This window comes from Bos indicus x Bos taurus, chromosome 6 (genome assembly GCF_003369695.1).
Source record: "Bos indicus x Bos taurus breed Angus x Brahman F1 hybrid chromosome 6, Bos_hybrid_MaternalHap_v2.0, whole genome shotgun sequence".
NCBI classification, from domain to species: Eukaryota; Metazoa; Chordata; class Mammalia; order Artiodactyla; family Bovidae; genus Bos; species Bos indicus x Bos taurus.
The window spans coordinates 21,643,418-21,662,302 of record NC_040081.1 but is presented as its reverse complement, the minus strand read 5'-3'; the positions used below and the strand labels follow the sequence as shown (position 1 = coordinate 21,662,302).

Sequence of the window (18,885 nt, the reverse complement as noted above, 5' to 3'; positions counted from 1 at the left end):
ATCTTTTTTATATATAGTAGTGTGTATATGTTAATTCCAAACTTCTAATTTTAGGATAGCTTATTGGAATAATTTTATTGAAAATATTAGTATGTGGTGTGGAATTTCCATGCTGAACTTCATCCTTTAAAAATCTATTCAAAGTTTTAACTGTAATATTGAATTAAAAAATAATAATTCCAAGGAAGACTACCCTAGTTAATATATTTTATTATTATTATAAGTTATTTTATCTATCTTTGTAGCTATTTTTATATTGCATATATCTGTTAAATATTAGTAAATGACAAATATGGGAAAATTTTGTTGGTATTGGAATAGTGCCTTGGAATTATTTTTTTTTTGTTATCTCATGGACATAAGTGTTAGTAATCTACTCAGGAGCAGTAGAAAAGGTTCTGAGGAAGGGCACTCTGACATGGATTCATTACCTTTACTTCATGCTGATCTTCATCTCATTCTGAACTTGATGTCATTACATTCTTAATCTCTGTATCTTTATTCCCCCCTCCACCTTAAGTCCTTGATCTCTTTACTCATACCTGACTCTCATGTCTTCCTTCATTTCATCCCTAATCTTAAGAAATTAGTCTCAGCCATGCAGTAAGTTCATCTGTTTTACATTAAAGTCTTCCTGAAGCAAAAATGATTTTATTAATGTTGCTGGGTTAAAATAAAATGTTATGTATCCAGTAGCTCCGATAGTTTGTACAAATAGTGTAAAATAATTTAAAAATTTTTTTTGGAGCTTAATGAGGCCTTGCAGGGCAGGGAGGCCCAGCCCGCGTGTGGCCGCAGCCAGGGACACTGAAGCTGGGGGATTGCCCTAAGGCGCTACCCGGCTGGGCTGTGAGCTGGCTGCAGCATTGGCAGTGAGGCCTCCAGGATGCCAGTTGGAGCTCTGCAGCGCAAAACAGAGGCTGTGCCCCGGTTACAGGCAGGGATAGAAGGCCAGCGGGTCGGCTCTCCCATGCACAGTGGATGCAGATGCGGCAGCAGCGATGGATGTCCTAGAGGAAGACAGCTTTGCTCTGTCTTCCTCTTGTGCCTCTGATGCAGAATTTGATGCTATGGTTGGATATTTAGAGGGCATTATCATGGATGATGAGTTCCAGTTATTACAGAGGAATTTCATGGACAAGTACTACCAGGAGTTTACAAGCCTTTTTAAAATAAATATATTTCTTTGGTAGAAAAGTATGTAGAAGAACAGCTGTTGGAGTGGATTCCTGGATTTAACATGGCAGCTTTCACTACAACTTTCAGTTCAGTTCAGTCGCTCACTCGTGTCCGACTCTTTGTGACCCCATGAATCGCAGCACACCAGGCCTCCCTGTCCATCATCAACTCCTGGAGTTCACTCAGACTCACGTCCATCGAGTCAGTGATGCCATCCAGCCATCTCATCCTATGTTGTCCCCTTCTCCTCCTGGCCCCAATCCCTCCCAGCATCAGAGTCTTTTCCAATGAGTCAACTCTTCGCATGAGGTGGCCAAAGTACTGGAGTTTCAGCTTTAGCATCATTCCTTCCAAAGAACACCCAGGGCTGATCTCTTCCAGAATGGACTGGTTGGATCTCTTTGCAGTCCAGGGACTCTCAAGAGTCTTCTCCAACACCACAGATCAAAAGCATCAATTCTTCAGGGCTCAGCTTTCTTTTCTTTCTCAACTCTCACATCCATACATGACCACTGGAAAAACCATAGCCTTGACCAGATGGACCTTTGTTGGCAAAGTAATGTCTCCGGTTTTCAATACACTAAACTTTACAGCACCATAAAAATGAAGTGGCTGGTGACATTTTCAACATGCTGCTCACATTTACGGATTTACTGGCTTTTAAAGAAATGTTTCTGGATTACTGAGCAGAAAAAGAGGGCCGGGCACTGGACTTGAACAGCGGTTTAATGGTGACTTCACTGTGCAAATCATCTTCTGTGCCAGCCTCCCAGAACAATCTGTGGTCCTAGGCCCCACCTCTAGGCTGTGGGCTCTTCCTGGAGGTCACCAACTCAATAGAGTGGGAGAGGCTTTGGCTAATGACGTCAGAAGAATACATACTAACTCTGTTCTGCAACTCATTAATGTTAAGTATTGATGGGTCAGAAGAAAATTACTTGACCTTCCTGGGACAAGATGTTCTTGTTTTTGGTAACCCTAGTACTCCTTCCTGAGTAGACCCTTCTCTCAGACTTCTGAGTCTGGCTCCTGCAGCAAACCCAAGTCCAGCATTCCACCTGGGATTCCCATCCCCAGCATTCATGTCGGGGTGTCTGTGTTGGGAAAATCCACCATCACCAACTCTCTTGGCTGAGCTGGCCTTACATATCCCATCAGGCTTTTCGTGCACTCATAGCTCTTAATATGGATCATAGTCCTGCAGCCTCAGTGGGCGTTTTGACTGGGGGTAATTACCTAGGGGTTAACTCAAGTTAGCTGCCCATCTCAAGATTTCTGAAAATCCTACCATCACAGCTAGTAGGAATCAACTTGCAGAGATTTCCTTTACCTAAAAGCTAATGTGAAAATGAATTCCTAGTCTTACATGTGCAGTCTTTGTATCACTGTCTTCTACAGGTCCAGATGTTGTCCCATTGTTTCTATAACCCTTGTTTACGTGTTTTTTAAAAAATATTTTCGTAGGTGAATACTCAGGCTAACCTAGTGGATACAGTCTTAGAACTTCTGTGATTACTCATTTCAAGATCAAAGTATTATATGCTATGTGCTTTTTAGCTGTTAGTGTTGTGAAAGCTAAAATGCTTTCTACCTTGGTGGTCCATTTTACTGGGTGCCAATGAATGTATGCTGGAAGTAGTCTAAAAGATATCCTTTTCTTAGATCATGTTTGTGTTTATGCAGGTTTGCTTAATACCCTTTCTATGTAAATCAGCTCCTTAGGTTTGGGGTAGGGGCTCTGCATTTCCTTCTTGGCTGTCAAAATAATCCCACCAAGATAGTGTTCCATGGTCTAGCTTAGCATGAGTAGGAGATAGCAAACAGCTTTACTGGTCATCTGCTTAGATTCAGTACATTGTCTTATTACAATGTTTGATAGAATGTTACTGGCCAGAAAACATGGGTGAAAGAAAAAATATAGTAGTTCAATTCCCAATGTATAATTTTTTTGTTTGTATTTTTCAAGTAAAAGAATCTCTAAAAAAATTTTTTTTTAATTGCCTTTACTGACCTAGGAAACACACTGGACTCTGAATTTGATCTGAAATGTTACAGAGGAGAAAGGCCTTGATCATTTGTAATCAGATTAGCATCCGTTCTTATGATGTTGATGCATGGTTGGAAGAACCTAAGGAGAATGTGAGAGGGCACTTTGTGTGAATCTAAATTGATGTTAAAAAAGGTAACTGGCTCTGCCTAGTGGAAGTGATTTATTATTTGGCATAGTCAAGCCTCAAAATAATTTTAGGGTTGCCTAATGATGTACTGTTAGCTTCCTTTATGTTTAACTTTAAAAATAATTTAAAAGCTAGTGGGGAAAATGTAGATTATTTAGGCCTCCTTGGCCCTGTACACTCTGCTTTCTGTGCTTCACTTCTTCTTCTCCTTGGAGAAGAGATTTATCCTTGAGGATTCAGCTCAAGCATCACCTCTCCTGTGAAAATTTTTTTCTCTATACATCTCCTTTTTTTCTTCCCAATTTTCCCACACAGACAGAGGTGCTCTTTCCAAGGCACCTTATAAATATATTCTTTAATCCTTTGCTATATTGTAGTGAAATTATTTGTTGGCAAATGAAACTGGGACATAGCATTTTGAGGATTCAACAAGAGAGATTCAAAAGAACAGATGTTATGTTCGTCAACAGTGTCTTAGTCATAGTTAAAGAATTGTCCAAGGAGAAACATACAGAGAAAACTAATAAAAGAAAATGACTATAACTCTTGTTCTGATTCCATTCTCAATAAATTTCCTGAATAATTGTTTTTCCATGTAGGAAGCTAATATGCTAGTTAACTAGTATTCTGATATCTTCTCCAGTTGCTTGTGAGATTTGCTAATATTACTCAACTACTGAATTTGGAGTTAACTCTGGGATGCTGCAAGCTTAGACTAAGAACCAGGACTGACATTTGTTTATTGAGGTAACCAGACCTCATAAGATGTTTCAGCATCTAACTGGTCAGGATCGTCTTTGAAAATTCTACATGTTTTGAAATGTTTGATGGTAGTAGTTCATCTACTTCAAAACCACCAAATGCAATATATACTATCCATTCTTTAAAGATTACAATATCAGAATGTGTCAGGATTCTTTGCTTCCTAAGATTATTAGCAGAGTCAGAGACAGACATACATAACCTTTATTTCATTTTATGTAGCTGGATCTCACACATTACTAGTCAAAGGTATAGATAGCTTCTGGAGTCAAATACTCTGGATTCAGAGCTTTATTTTCACCAAAAACAAGCTGCATAATTTGGGCAAGATGCTTAAAATATTTGTGTTTTCATTTATTTACTAAATTAGTAAATAAATACACGTATAATATTTCACCTTATAAAGCTGTATAAAAATTAATGAGCTATGCATGATTTAAAAATAGAGTCTAAGTGCTTCATTTGGTAATAAAGAGGGTGAAGCTGATCGAAGATGAATTTTATTTGTTGAAATAAATATGTGAACTTTAAAAATATTTTAGTAAATTGGGCATGATTTTCTCTTGCCTTCACATAAGTGTTTTTTTGTTGGAAACAGACAAAATAAACTGAGCAATCTCTATGTCTACATGGCAAGGAAATCCTTATTCTTTGGCATAAGATTATGGATTATTGTGAAAGTTCTGTACCCTCACAGTCTGTATATACTCACAGTTTCTGAGGATGAGCATAACAATAAATTTAAAAATTATGGTTGTCTCAACCCTGTACTGAACAATGAAAGTTTGTATGATCATTGAGAAGTATTAGTACCAAAGCAATTATATAATGTTTAGATAATTTTTAGCTGCTTTCACCTTTATCCATACATGGCTATCCTTAATAGTCTGCTCTTCTGTTATTATGTGAGATAAATAGACTACATTTTAAACTTGACCTGATCTTCGTGGACTCTGATGGGAAAAAAGGGAAATGATTGACTCATGTTTGCTGGAGGTCCTTTGATTACCGAGAGAAATTAGGAGGTGAAATCCAAGAGAAGTTAAGCCATGGGGAGGAGGCACTCATCTCTTTGAACTTGAGGTAGTTGGGGTGATAGGTTTTTCAGCTTGAGGAGAGCAGCTAGCTAGCACGAGTACTATAATTGTCATATCAGGCTCAAAAGAACTTTCCAAACAGTTGCTTAATTTTGGTTTACTATGAACTTGGAGCTCCAAGTCTGAAAGAAGGTTTCCAATAATCCAAGAACAAAAAGGAAAACTGCCTAAAAAATTCCTTCTTATATTCATACTTATAAAACCTAAAAACATAATTTTCTGAAATATTTAAATCTTCTAAATTAAAAGTTTTATTTTCAACACTTAGGCAGAATGTTAAAATATATGTTAACCTAAGAAGATACAGTACCTTTCAGTATGTTAACATAAGCAATTAAATTGCCAAGCAGAAAATAAGTATAATTATTTATTTTGTATGCTTATAATCTTAAGAGGTATTTTTACTTATCTTGTGTCTTAAAGACCATAGTCAATAGTAAAGGGAGCTGATAACATCTTGTTTTTACATTTGATTCTATACACGTATTTGTGAAGCATGTATTTTTAGATATGACAGTCATTAAAATCAGCTACTAAAATACTCCACTGCCAGGTAGACACAATACTTTTCCTCTAGAATTTTATCATTGCTAAAACCAGTGCCTGCTGCTTACTTCTATTTTTTCCCTTTTTTGAATTTAAGTTTGTAGTTATATTTGTTCTGTTCTTTTCCCACCACTGTACATTGGATGTGGGGTGGGACAGATGCTTGTCTTTTAGATTGTAGATTGCTGTGCCAGGAGTAACTCCAATCAGGTAGATGGAGAGGGCTGCACACCACCAGGATATCCTAATCTTTGTACTGGATGAAGTAACTGGGTATCACTTTCTGATGTCTACAATGGGGTGTGTGGGGAGTCTATTCCATTTTGAGCACAAATGGTGCTTATAGACATTTAGTGGTCAGATGGATCATCTGTGGCAGGGGCTAAATTTCCGTGAAAGAGTTAGGCTATCCTCCCATAGTGCAAAGTTGTTGCTGAGGAGTGGCTGCCTAGCCAAGGTTGATATTTCTTTGGCTTCCTTGCATTTAGATGGTGCCATGTAGATTAGGAATCAGACATACCTAAACTCATTTCCCTCATGCTTTGATTCAAGATAATGAACTCACTTTGGAAGCTGGGTTTTGAAAATACTGATGCTGCAGAGGAAAAGAGCTCGGTTCATTCACTCAGCTTGGAGGAGAACCACATCTTCCTTCTCAAAGACAGAAATTCCATCTTTGAACTTTGTGTGAAAAATAAACTGTTAAATATATTTAATGATTATTTTATAATATACATTTTTTTGTTTCATGCACTTAATTGATCATTACTTGTACTAATGCCAATATGTGTTTGATATTTAGAAGTCAAATTCTTCAAATACACTATTTCGTGACTTTAAATTGGCTATGTTTGTGAGGACTATTTTTAGTTTTTGTTTCTCAAGGAATGAACATCTGATTTCTGAAACTATTGTTCATTTTTAATTTGAAGTAGTTAAGCTATTAGCTTTAATGCATCACAGGTCTGTGTTTTCCATAATATCACCTTGTTCTTTACATTTTAGAGGACTAACAGTCTTTCTAAAGTTTTTGAGTTTGCAGACAGCTATCTCTTTGCCATTTCCACTATTGGTATTGCAAACCCAACCTTGGGATAATGTAAAGGTAGGATAAAAGCAGAGCACTGACTTGCCCAGCGGTGGTACAGGATAACTGGGTTGAGGAGATGCAACATAAAAGGATAAGGTGAGATGAAATGGAATTCTTGTGTAGCAGCAGGGTCTACTTTGGTGAGTTGGGAGGTAAATTGCACAAGTTTTTTGAGCATATTAGCCTGGATGACTATTCTTTAGTAAATAAACTGTTATTCTGTACCCATACTTGCAAGGCTTTGGAATGAAAAAGGTAAAGAATATTGGCCAAGAATATATGTTCTTCTTTTCATACCTTTATTGTGTATGCAGAAAAAGTTTAATTTCAGTCAGATCCCTCATTCTTTAGTAATTAGACATATTTGTCAAGATTTGCATTTTAGCATTAATTCTTTGAATATATAAACTATTTTTAAGCATGCAACATTGTTTTTGAGATGCCTGTATGCCTTACCTTTGTGGTGTTAGTCACTCAGTCATGTTTGACTCTTTGTGACCCCATGGACTGCAGCCTGCCAGGCTCCTCTGTCCATAGGATTCTCTAAGCAATAATACTGAAGTAGGTTGCCAATCACTTCTTCATGGGATCTTCCTGACCCAGGGATCAAACCTGCATCTCCTACATTCCAGGCAGATTCTTTACCATCTGAGCCACCAAGGAAGCCCATTCTTTCCCTAATACCCAACATTTTTGAGCCTGTTTCTCTTACTTAAAACCCTCATACAGCTCTCATTGATCCAAGGTCCCCACTGGACTCCCCCTTAATCTGTTGCACTTAGTTCCAACTTGCCTAATTTAGGTTCTTGGTGGCTTCTTGAGTGCTAAGAATTTGTTGCTAACATCAGTGCATATTAATCAGTTCATTCATCCGTGCATCTTGCAAACTATCTCTATGCCCTACACTTGCGTATTTTATTAATGGTGCTCTGCCAAATGAAGAGTCTTGTACTTTGAAGCTCTGCCTAAATTTTAGGAACACAAAGCTGAGGCTTTACATATTTTAGTGCTTCTTTAGTCTAGTGCATAAACATATGCTCAACGGTTAAATTCATTTAAAATTCATTTATCCTCTCAGGCTAACTAGGACTTCCCACCCAGATCGACTCAGAGTATTTGGAGGTTGGAGGAAGATGGAATCTAACAATTGAAACCTCTGGTATAGATAATGATTCTGATTTAGAATGTAGGACAAATTTCTGATACCTTTTATTTTATTTTTTTCAAAATGTTTTGTTTTATTTTATTTTTTTAAATATAAATTTATTTATTTTAATTGGAGGCTAATTCCTTTACAATATTGTATTGGTTTTGCCATACATCAACATGAATCCGCCATGGGTGTACACATGTTCCCCAAATTGGAGTTAGTTGCTTTACAAGGTTATGCTAGTTTCTGCTGTAAAATGAAGTCATTCAGCTATTTGTATTCATATATCCCTTTCTTCTTGGACTTCGCTCTCACCCCTCCCACATCCATCCCACCCCTCTAGGTCATCAAAGGGCACGGAGCTGGACTCCCTGTGCTGTACAGCAGGCTCCCACTGGCTGTCTATTTTGCACATGATAGTCAATCCCAGTCTCCCAATTCATCCCACTCTTCCTTCCCCCTGCCCCATGTATCCATACATCTGTTCTCTATATCTATATGTCTATTCCTGCCCTGCAAATAAGTTCATCTGTAGCATTTTTCTAGATTCCACATACATGGGTTAATATACAATAATTTGTTTTCCTCTTTCTGACTTACTTCACTCTGTGTGATGCCTTTTTGATTCATACACTAGAATCCTTTTCTACATCCTTTCCAATGCATTTTAGAATGGGCTGTGGGCATCTTGTTATAAACTGAAAAGAATATTTCATTGCTAAAACAATGTAAAGTTAATTAAAAGAGGTCTTCATCTCATCCTCCTGAAATCTCAGACCAGGCAGAAGTTCAAATTCTTCAGGAGGAGATTGGGCCATTCATCACTGCTTGTTTGGCTTGTCAGAGTCACGGGAGTTCCTTTCTAATTTATACCATTTCTTTAGGAATGTGACATTATATTTAGAGAGTAGTTATGTTAATTTCCCCTAATCGTGATATCATCTGCCTATCAATAGCCAAATATTCTGACCTGTAAAAACCTGTAGCAATTGTTTTTCAAGTTTGCAAGGTATGGTAACCTTGAAAAAATGGAGAGATTTCCTGTGAATTCCACTTAAATAGTTTTACTCTTCTCCTCAGAATAATACTCTTAAGATTTTTATTACTTGTGCAGCATATGCTTATTAAGGAAAATATGATTAACACAGGAAAAAGAAAAATTGTAAACTGTGTCTTCAGATGAGGGAATGTGGTATGGTTGATATCTGATTGTTAAAGGGGTGTAGCATGGTTTTTACTGTTATCTTGGTGGCTGCATGGAAAGCTTGTGCTGGAGTTGTTGAAAGATGGTAGTGGTAGGTGTCAACTGTTTGCTGCTGCTAGAACGCTGCTGCCCAGAATCTTTCGCCTTCTATGTTCTGAGTTCCTTCTACTGACTCCCATTACAGACCCTAACAAATTCAGGCAATAAGACAATGTATACTTTTACCAAGAATTAGTCTTGGTTTCACAGTGAACAGCATACAGAAGAGGGGGCTTGGTGGTGAGAGACAGCTGGAAAATGTCATCTGACATACTCTTATTTGAGAAATGGTGGCTATATGAAGAAATGATGGCTTCAATCTCCACTATACTTTGTATCAAAGCTTTTATATTCACTCATTAATTTAACAATTATTTAGTGAGTCCATTCCCTAGTAGAGTTTATATTGATCTATTTGGGGGTAGGTTATAAATATAATGAATAAGTAAATTATATGGTATTCTAAACAATGATTAATGCAGGCTAATGTTAGGTCAGCTGGTAAAGAACCTACCTGCAATGCAGGAGACTCCGGTTTAATTCCTGGGTCGGGAAGATGTGCTGGAGAAGGGATAGACTACCCACTCCAGTATTCTAGGGCTTCCCTTGTGGCTCAGCTGGTAAAGAATCTGCCTGCAATGTGGGAGACCTGGGTTCGATCCCTGAGTTGGGAAGATTCCCTGGAGAAGGGAACGGCTACTCACTCCAATATTCTGGCCTGGAGAATTCCATGGACTGTATAGTCAATGAGATTGCAAAGAGTCAGACACGACTGAGCGAGTTTCTCTTTACTTCTGTGAAAAAATAAAGAGCAAGGTGGATAATTGGGAGGAAACGGAGTAGGGGTGAAGATTTGTTGTTTTAAATGAGCTGATCAGGATTAACCTCACTGGGCAAAGATTTAAAAAAAACGATGGAGTTTGTCACGTGGTTGTCTTGGTGGAAAACATACTGGACAAAGGAATATTTTGAGTAGAAAGCAGGAGCAGATTAACTGGACCATAGACTCAAAAGCCAGTTCCAGAGTCCTGAGGTTGTAGCATGCTTGACACATTCCAGGAAAGAAGTTGATGTAGATGGCCCTGTGGATCCCGTGGGATATGGGAGAGAAAAGCAGAAAAACTAAGAAGGGTCATATCATGAAGGGCCTTGCAGGCCATTGTGAGGATTTTGGCTTTTATTCTGAGTGGAATGGGAAGACATGAGAGGATTTTAAGCAGAGATGTGAGATGATGTGATGCAGTTTTAAAAGAATCACTCTGGTCGCTTTCTTGAGAATAAGCTTTAAGGAGGGCATGGGATGGAGATTATTGCGATAATCCAGGCAGGAGGTAATGGCGACATAGATCAGGTTAGTAGTGGTTGATGTAATGTGACTCTATAGAACATTGGATATCTTTTAAGAGCTTAGAAGATTTCTTGATGCTTTGGATATGTGGTGGCTGGTGAAGATATCTTGCTTTTTTCTCTCCTTCCTTCTTCATGATAAATTGTTGGGATAGGTAGCAATTGCTTGTATCTAAATGAGGTTGAGAGACTAAATCAAAAAAGCTGTTCTTGCAGCTGGTGGAAATAGAATCAGTGTGGGTCACTGCTGTCCCCTGACCTGAAATTGTCCCAAAGCACTCTTCCTTGGAGCAGTCAGTGATGCTGCCAAGGAAACTGGAAAGGAAAAATTTCTGCTTTTCCTCCCTCATCTCTTATCTCCTGAAGTTTAACATTTTCATTATTCAACCTAAAAGGGTTGCACCATTCCTAAGAACTGAGTTTAGTTCTGTGTGTCTGAAGCTACTCCTTCTATTAATTGGCCATTTCTAACCCTTCACCTGTATAGCTTTCCATACTCAGGACCTACAGCCAGATGGCTAATTTCCAGAACACTCAGGTAATCTCTGAAATTTTATGCAGACTCTGGAAACAGCCCAGAGCTCAGAGATAGGAGGTTATAAGCTACTTATGTCCCTCAGGATCTTTGGATGAAGGCAGAATGATACAGGCAACAAGGGTTTCTTTAATCCCCCCATAAACACAATGACACCAATGATGTTTTCGAACCTTTATTTAATGTTTGACTCTGCCTTATTCACATACTAGCTCATTCAACCCTCACATTAGCACTTTGAAGAAATTACTGTTTTCTTTTTTCACTGATGAATTAAGTGATGCTCAGAACAGACAATCACTTGCCCCAGGTCCCCTAGCTAGCAGATGGTGAGGCTTAGGTATAAACTCGAGTCTGTCACTTGTTACAGCTCTGATGCCATGGCTCTAAGATGCTCTGCTCCATACTCAGCTGCATGCACTTGTTTTATTGGAGTTGAATTGCTTTACAATGTTGGGTTAGTTTCTGCTGTACAGCATCATGAATCACCCGTATGTACACATATATCCCCTCCCTCTTGAGCTGTCCTCCCCACACCCTTGCATCGCACCCCCGTAGGTCGTCACAGAGCACCAAGCTGAGCTCCCTGTATAACAGCTTCCCACCAGCTCTCTGTTTTGCTCATGGTAGTGTGTCTACGTCAGTGCTACTCTCTCGGGTCATGCCACCTCTCTTTCCCCACTGTGTCTACAAGTCCACTGTCCATGTCTGTGGCTCTATTCTTGCCCTCCAGCTATAGGCACTTTTGAGTTTATGTTCCAGTTAATCTGCTCCTGCTTTCTACTCAGAATATTATTCTACAGTTTAATATCTTTGCTCCCCATAGATGCTTTTTCTGAACCAAAGTAATTTAGGAAAACTAGACCTTTATGGGCTTTCCTAGCTGGCATTAGTAGTAAAGAACTTGCCTGCCAATGCAGGAGACACAGGAGACATGGGTTCAGTCCCTGGGTTGGGAAGATCCCCTGAAGGAGGAAATGGCAACCCACTCCAGTATTCTTGCCTAAAAAATTCCATGGACAAAGGAGCCTGGCAGGCTACAGTCCATGTTGCTCACACAGAATTGGACACGAGTGAAGCAGCTTAGCAGTAGCACTAGACATTTTATGAGGAAAAATAAGGGAGGAAGCACAAAATAGCATTGAGGGATGGTTACGTATGTTTAGAGAAGATAGAACTTTCCATAACATATGTTTTGCTAACCAGTAGGAAAATATTGACTGCTTTTATTTTTAATATTATTTTTAATGATTTTAAAGGAAAATAAAAATAAATCAAATCTGTTACACATACCACACATACAAAGGGTAATGAACGTATTAAATCTATTAATGCTCAGTATAATTATCGCAACTTGAAAATACTTTATTCACTAGCTACAAACCGTATATACATTTATTTCTTATGTACACAGAATTTTTGCCAAGCTATTTACAACACACAGTTACTATTGGACATTATTCTCCACTGATGCTTGGCCCGAAGGAAAATCTCACAACCTGGCCGATGTCATGCTTGAATTTTCTTAACTTTTGGCACACTGTCAACAATAAGTGGTATCTCAGATTGTTACTTTTAAAAGTGTGAGAAATCGCTATAATTCTCCTGCCTTTATAGTTGATGGAATAATTTGCCAGACACTAATCAGAAGTTTTCTGATGGAATTCTGCATTGACAAATATCAAATTCAGATTCTGAGCTAGCTAGCATTGATTTTTCACATTTATTTTGTGCTTCTGAGGTTTGATACTAAGCTTCTTGGCATTCTTCTGTGTGCTTTGTAAGGATGGAGCTCACTGTGAAGTACCTAGGATCTCTGTTTATGAGATTGGGCAGATCTGGAAAAGAATATGAATTTGGCTGCTGGGTCAGAAATGTCATCATCATGAATTTGGAAGACAGAATAATACAGCAGCATACTGAGCTTGCTAAAAAAATGAAAGCTGTTAGCTTGTATTCTGTAGTAATCACATTTGCTTTAATTTTTTTCCCATGCAGGTAATTTAAAAAACATTTTGTCCAGATGCAAAATAATGAAAATACAATGTTAGTTATTTTTTGTCTTTAAGAAGAATATTTTAATTGAATCTTTTCTTGAGAACTTTTAGAGTGCTCTCAAAATAGTTTGTATTTTTCTGCTGCTGATCTAGGTACAAAAAAATCTAGAATGTTTTGACCATCTGCTGGTATTTCCAGTCAGTGTTTGCCTACAAACAATGAAAAAGATTCACAGTGAACTTGAACATCAGAGAGTAGAGTGAACTTTGGAGGCCAATTCTTCCAAACCCTGACAAATATGAAAACACTGGCACAGCTTTATTTAAAATGACATCTACTAAAGCTGGTTTCCATGTGGTATTCTACAGTTCTCAGTGTGAAGATTCAGACAAAAGGACTAAAATCTTATCTCTTTCATTCTTTCATATTGTACTCATTTGTTTTATTATTATTACTTTTCAAATTTTTGAACTTAAAATATTCTGCTTTATAAGGTCTTGGTTTAAGAGTCATGAGCATTGAGTTAATGATGTCAGTTTTCTGTAAAAAGTATTAAGGATACTGTCTGGACCTCAGGTACTTCCATCATGCCAGAAGGATGATCCTTGGCAAGCAAAGCAACAACAACAAGAAAACATACAAAACAGCTGATTGGAGCAATATTTTCCCTTAGATGTCCTACGAAATTATGTTGAGTTTCTGTAATGTGTGAAGGCAGGAGCTATGTTTTTCAGATGTATTAATGTGCTTTGGTAATGGCTGATTACATTGAATTTGAGGGCGAGATTTCACATTCTAATCTACAGCTGAATATGGTCCCATGCATGAGAACATTCATTAATGCTGGTCTCACAATCATTCATAAGTTTAAGAAGAAGAAATGTTTGCTTTAAAATGTTAGTGATAAGCATTTACATGTTTTGGAATGAACACTTAAACACTATATTCAATGATTAGGGACTAAATAATAATACATTTGCTTATCTAAAGCATGCATACAAGCTTCACAGACTTTATTGAGCTGTTTGTGGTAACTCTGTAATGGCCACTTACTATTTCAGCATTCAATTTTGAATTTAATTCCTTGAGGTTTTTTTTTGCATGCATTAAACCAATTGTATGTGTCTGCACACTTGCATGTTTATGTATATATGTGTATCTGTTTGTTTATTAGTGTAATTAAAATAAATTTAGCTTAAACACTTATGATAGGGGTGTTTAGACATTTAAAACTTTGTAACAATTAGATACTTCTGATGCTGGATCCAAAACAGGGGAGGAAGATTGGAAAATTTAATGTTCTGGCGGCAAACACCATATATTCTCTTGAAATAATTGTTTTTTATCTTGTTCTTAAGAAAAATGGTTCTATATTGATGGAGGCATAACAATCCAGTACAGTGTCGCAGGTAATTGTAGTTGGATACCTTTAAAAATCTAACTGAATGTTTTGAATGAGAAGTTTGTCCTACACATCCACATTCCCAGAAGGTTACTGCTTTCTTGAGCCGGATTGATGATATCTCTAATTCAAGAAAAGATGGCTTTTGAGCACTGAGTCTGGAAGATAAATTCCACACTTAATGGTGTGCCTTGATTTGTTATAGCTCTCAGAAATGTGTCCGTATATTTTTTTCTTATAGTAAAACAGATTCTTCTTTAGGACTATTAGCTCATTTCTTTCTGGGGGAATTTCTGAATTATCTAAGCAGATAAAGGAAGGCTCTTTCTGTATAAATAGGTATATTATACTCCTGTTTGCCCGGTATTAGTTCACATGTATCCACATTTTGTCCAGCTTTTTATTCTAACAGTTGATTCCGTTTTCTACATCTTACTTGATTTACCTAGATGTATACTAGTATGTCCTGTGGAGGAGGGCATGGCAACCCACTCCAGTATTCTTGCCTGGAGAATCCCATGGACAGAGGGCATGGCAGGCTACAGTCCTTAGGATCACAAAGAGTTGGACATGACTGAAACAACTTAGCATACACTCAAACAAGTACTTATAAGTAGTACATAGACTTTTGTCCTAAGGCTTTGCATTTAAGTGTATTTTCTGGTACCTTCTCCTAGTCCTTACTCTTTTTTTTTTTTTTTTTCCAGTGGGGGAAGGGGAGAGAATAAGGGCACTGTACAGTTGTTAATACTCACCTTAAACTTTTCCCTTGGGTTATGAAGGAAAAATACATTTTCCTTTGGACCTAATAGATGCTCTTGTCTGCTGTCATAGCTATAAATTAGTATCTTTAATTCTTGCCTAAAAATTGGTAGTCAGTTTCAGAGATAAATGAGATTCTTCCCTTCTTCATTAGAAAGCCTCTTTACTATTATGTAATCTATTTTTTTCTTAAACCTACAAATATTTGTGAAAAATAAAATAAGGAGGCACTTTGGCCACCTCATGCGAAGAGTTGACTCATTGGAAAAGACTCTGATGCTGGGAGGGATTGGGGGCAGGAGGAGAAGGGGACAACAGAGGATGAGATGGCTGGATGGCATCACCAACTCGATGGACGTGAATTTGAGTGAACTCCGGGAGATGGTGATGGACAGGGAGGCCTGGCGTGTTGCGGTTCATGGGGTTGCAAAGAGTCGGACATGACTGAGTGACTGAACTGAACTGAACTGAGGGATTTGCTTTGTCATTTTAAAGTTCTATCTTTGACTATTTCTTAGTTTGGCTCTTTAAAATATGTAATAGTCAAAAACTAAATGATTATGTTTTTCTTTTGAAAACACTTTCCCAGAAAAATAAAGAGAATAATGTGTGCAGCTACCTAATAATTTGATCAGGTTTCTTTTTCAATTATATTTCATGGCGAATATCTTTAAATCTCAAAAAACTTTTATCCTACAGAGTTAATTCTCTTTAGCAAAGATTTTCATCAATTTTTACTCTAAGAGGTTAATTTCCCATCATTTTAGTTGTAAAATAAGTCATATAACTTTTTTCTTTAATAGCTATAGATGAAAATTTTCATTTTATATAGATTTTATTTTTATTCACTCACATCATTGTATTTTTATGGTTCTTTAATCTTTTGGGGAAATCATATGTCACCTTAATGTCATAAATATATATTGCAATTTTTCAATGAGAAAAATGAAACTCTTTACAAATACTTGTCAGAAATATTTTTCTGTTACATACAATTACTAAATTTTTCAAAGAATAAATTTAAAGCCCATTTTATTTTTGAGGGGGCAAATACCTTAATAGTGTCTTTGCTAAACTCAAATGCTACCTTTCTCAGTTGAAACACAGTTGCCTAAAAATTGCCCTCTTTTTTACAGAGACTATGTAGGACAGGGCTGACAATCAGGAGAGTGTGGACACTATGGTGACGCCTTGATGGCCTCACTCTACTCTTTCTGCTCAAGAAATGAATTTAAGAATATTCATCCACAGAAGTATAGGGTGAGCTTATGAAACTTGAAGTGGTGGAGCCAGATTTGGAATTCTGGCGGGAGCAACCATTGAAGCTTGGGTCTCTTGGAGGCACTCTCTTCTTCCGACTGGATCTGGTGTTATCTGCATCACTGGGGTCAAACACCACCGTCATGGACTCCATCCTGGTCACAGTGTACAGGCTGCTTTGCCGAGTCGGGTGAAACCTGGTAGTCTTGAGCTCCAGCTCATCATAGCTAGAAACTTCAATGAAAGGACACCAGCGGAATGCTCTCTTGAAGCCTGCTCGAAATCTGAGGAGAAGCAGGCCACAAGAAGAAAAAGTCATATTTTCAAGTGGACATTTCCTTCAACTTCTACAGAAAGCTCTGCTTAATGCAATTAAGCCAACTCATTTTTTATATTTAATTTTCTAGTCTAACTTTTAGAATTTATGCCACAGTATTGGTACTAGTTTTCTAAGTCCTTTTTGTTTGAATTGAATCTTAATTTCTCATTGATCAAAAGCAAGTTGTCAAAGAGTAAAAGTGCAGTATCAGTAATCAATATGCCAAAGAAGCAGTGTAGGTTTCTTCAATAACTTTATACATTTGCATAAGTGAATTAAGCTTTCTGGGTACCGCCCTGAAAAATGACATAGTTTGAAATAGATTCTTATGGTAATAATTACACATTTATAAATTAGTCTCATTTAATATTAAAATTAATTGCTCAGCTGGATGTTTTTATCTAATTGCATATGAAAGTGAAAAATCCTTGGCTTTGTAAGCCATTAAATGAAGTTGATTAAAAACATATGCTCTGCTTTTGGGGTTATTTGAATTGATATATGGCTTGTGCAATTAGTGAAAAAAAGTAAGAATTAAATAATATTTTTAAGAAACTTAAGGAATGGTGTGGTAGAGGTCTAACTTAAAATAGAGCTGAGAATTTAGGTTGAGTAGTTACTTACACGAAGTCCTGTTTCTACTTGTGTACCATATTGGTTTATTAAGGAAATTATTCACCTTATGAAATTTAACACTACCCCCTCCATGTGCTAACCTTACAACTAAGGTGTTTTTAATCTGGAAACCAAAGTTTACCTTTTTTTTCCCAGTCTTAAATTTAATTGTGAATATTTCTCCTTTTCTTTCCAACTTCACTTAAAAACTAGCTTCCCCTCTTCCAGAGGTTGCACCCTGTCTTACTCACTGACTTCATCATACTGGAGGGAGGTTTGGGATTCTTCTCTTTAGTGTTGCTTCTGTTACTCTTATGACACTTTCTATTTTGAAGTCTATTTACAAAACACCCTTCTTAATAGAGTCCACTCACATATGCCATCATCTCTCCATCTGTGCATTTTTACAAAGTGTCTTCATTTCTTTGAGGACTTGAGCACACCTTCACCTCACCTCCTTTAATAACAGGACATTTCTTTTTCTTTGACAAGTAAAATTCTGAAGGATTTGAAGAGAGAATTTGGCCTATATAGAAATCAGCCGTTTAGAACCCCCAAGAGCATTGTTTTGAGGGGGGAATTGTTAAGGTGAGATAGTTCATTAAATAGGGAGGAGTTGGGCTTCCCTGGTGTCTCAGCTGGTAAAGAATCTGCCAGCAATGCAGGAGACCTGGGTTCGATTCCTGGGTTGGAAAGATCCCCTGGAAAAGGGCATGGCTACCCACTCCAGTATTCTGGCCTGGAGAATTCCATGGACTGTGTAGTCCACGGGGTTGCAAAGAGTCAGATATGACTGAGTGACTTCCACTTTCACTTTTTCACTAGAAAAATACCTAGCTCTGTGCTCCTCTCAGTGAATTTTTCAATTTTCCATTCCTTTTGAATTTTAACTGGTTACCAAGAAGCTTAAACAATATTATATGCTTTCAGTGAAGCCAAAAGTGACACGGAACTTGCATTTGGTAATCTTGTTTTTACCTCTTATTCAGACAGCAGTAGATGATGGGGTTGTACATGGTTGAGCTCATTGCCAGCCAAAAGCTAGCCAGATAGACCTGCTGAATGTATTTCCACCTGTTTAGTTGTTGATAGATTGCAGTGAGGATGAAATAAATATGATAAGGCAGCCAGCAGATGGCAAATGTCACCACAACAATAATCATCATTTTTACAACCTGGAAAGAAAGAAAGAGGTCATTTTTGGCAAATATGGAAGTCATTATATTAGTTCTGATAGCTTACTGCAAATCATATTTTGCTACCGATACAGTTAAATATATGGCTTGCCTAAGAAATAGTCAATAAGTTAAAAAATGGCAAGGTAATATCGGGAGAGTTACCTAAGTTTCAAGAAAGCATTCTTGTGTCACCTTGTGAATGGGTGGCACTCACTCAAATATAAA

General features: G+C 37.5%; 1 protein-coding gene and 1 pseudogene across 1 annotated transcript in view; one reads left to right on the top strand and one right to left on the bottom strand.

The window, feature by feature from the left end:
- The first annotated feature begins 1,001 nt into the window (after positions 1–1,001).
- LOC113894795 lies at positions 1,002–1,970 on the top strand (annotated as a pseudogene).
- A 13,966-nt stretch (positions 1,971–15,936) lies between these two features.
- Positions 15,937–18,885, bottom strand: part of TACR3 (tachykinin receptor 3) — an 89,662-nt gene continuing 86,713 nt past the window's right edge. Inside the window, exons 4-5 of the mRNA XM_027543926.1 lie at positions 18,461–18,657; positions 15,937–16,832 (exon numbers count right to left, since the gene is read on the bottom strand). Coding sequence (XP_027399727.1) covers positions 16,520–16,832; positions 18,461–18,657 — 510 coding nt within the window. The 3' untranslated portion in view covers positions 15,937–16,519. The remainder of the gene's footprint in view (positions 16,833–18,460; positions 18,658–18,885) is intronic.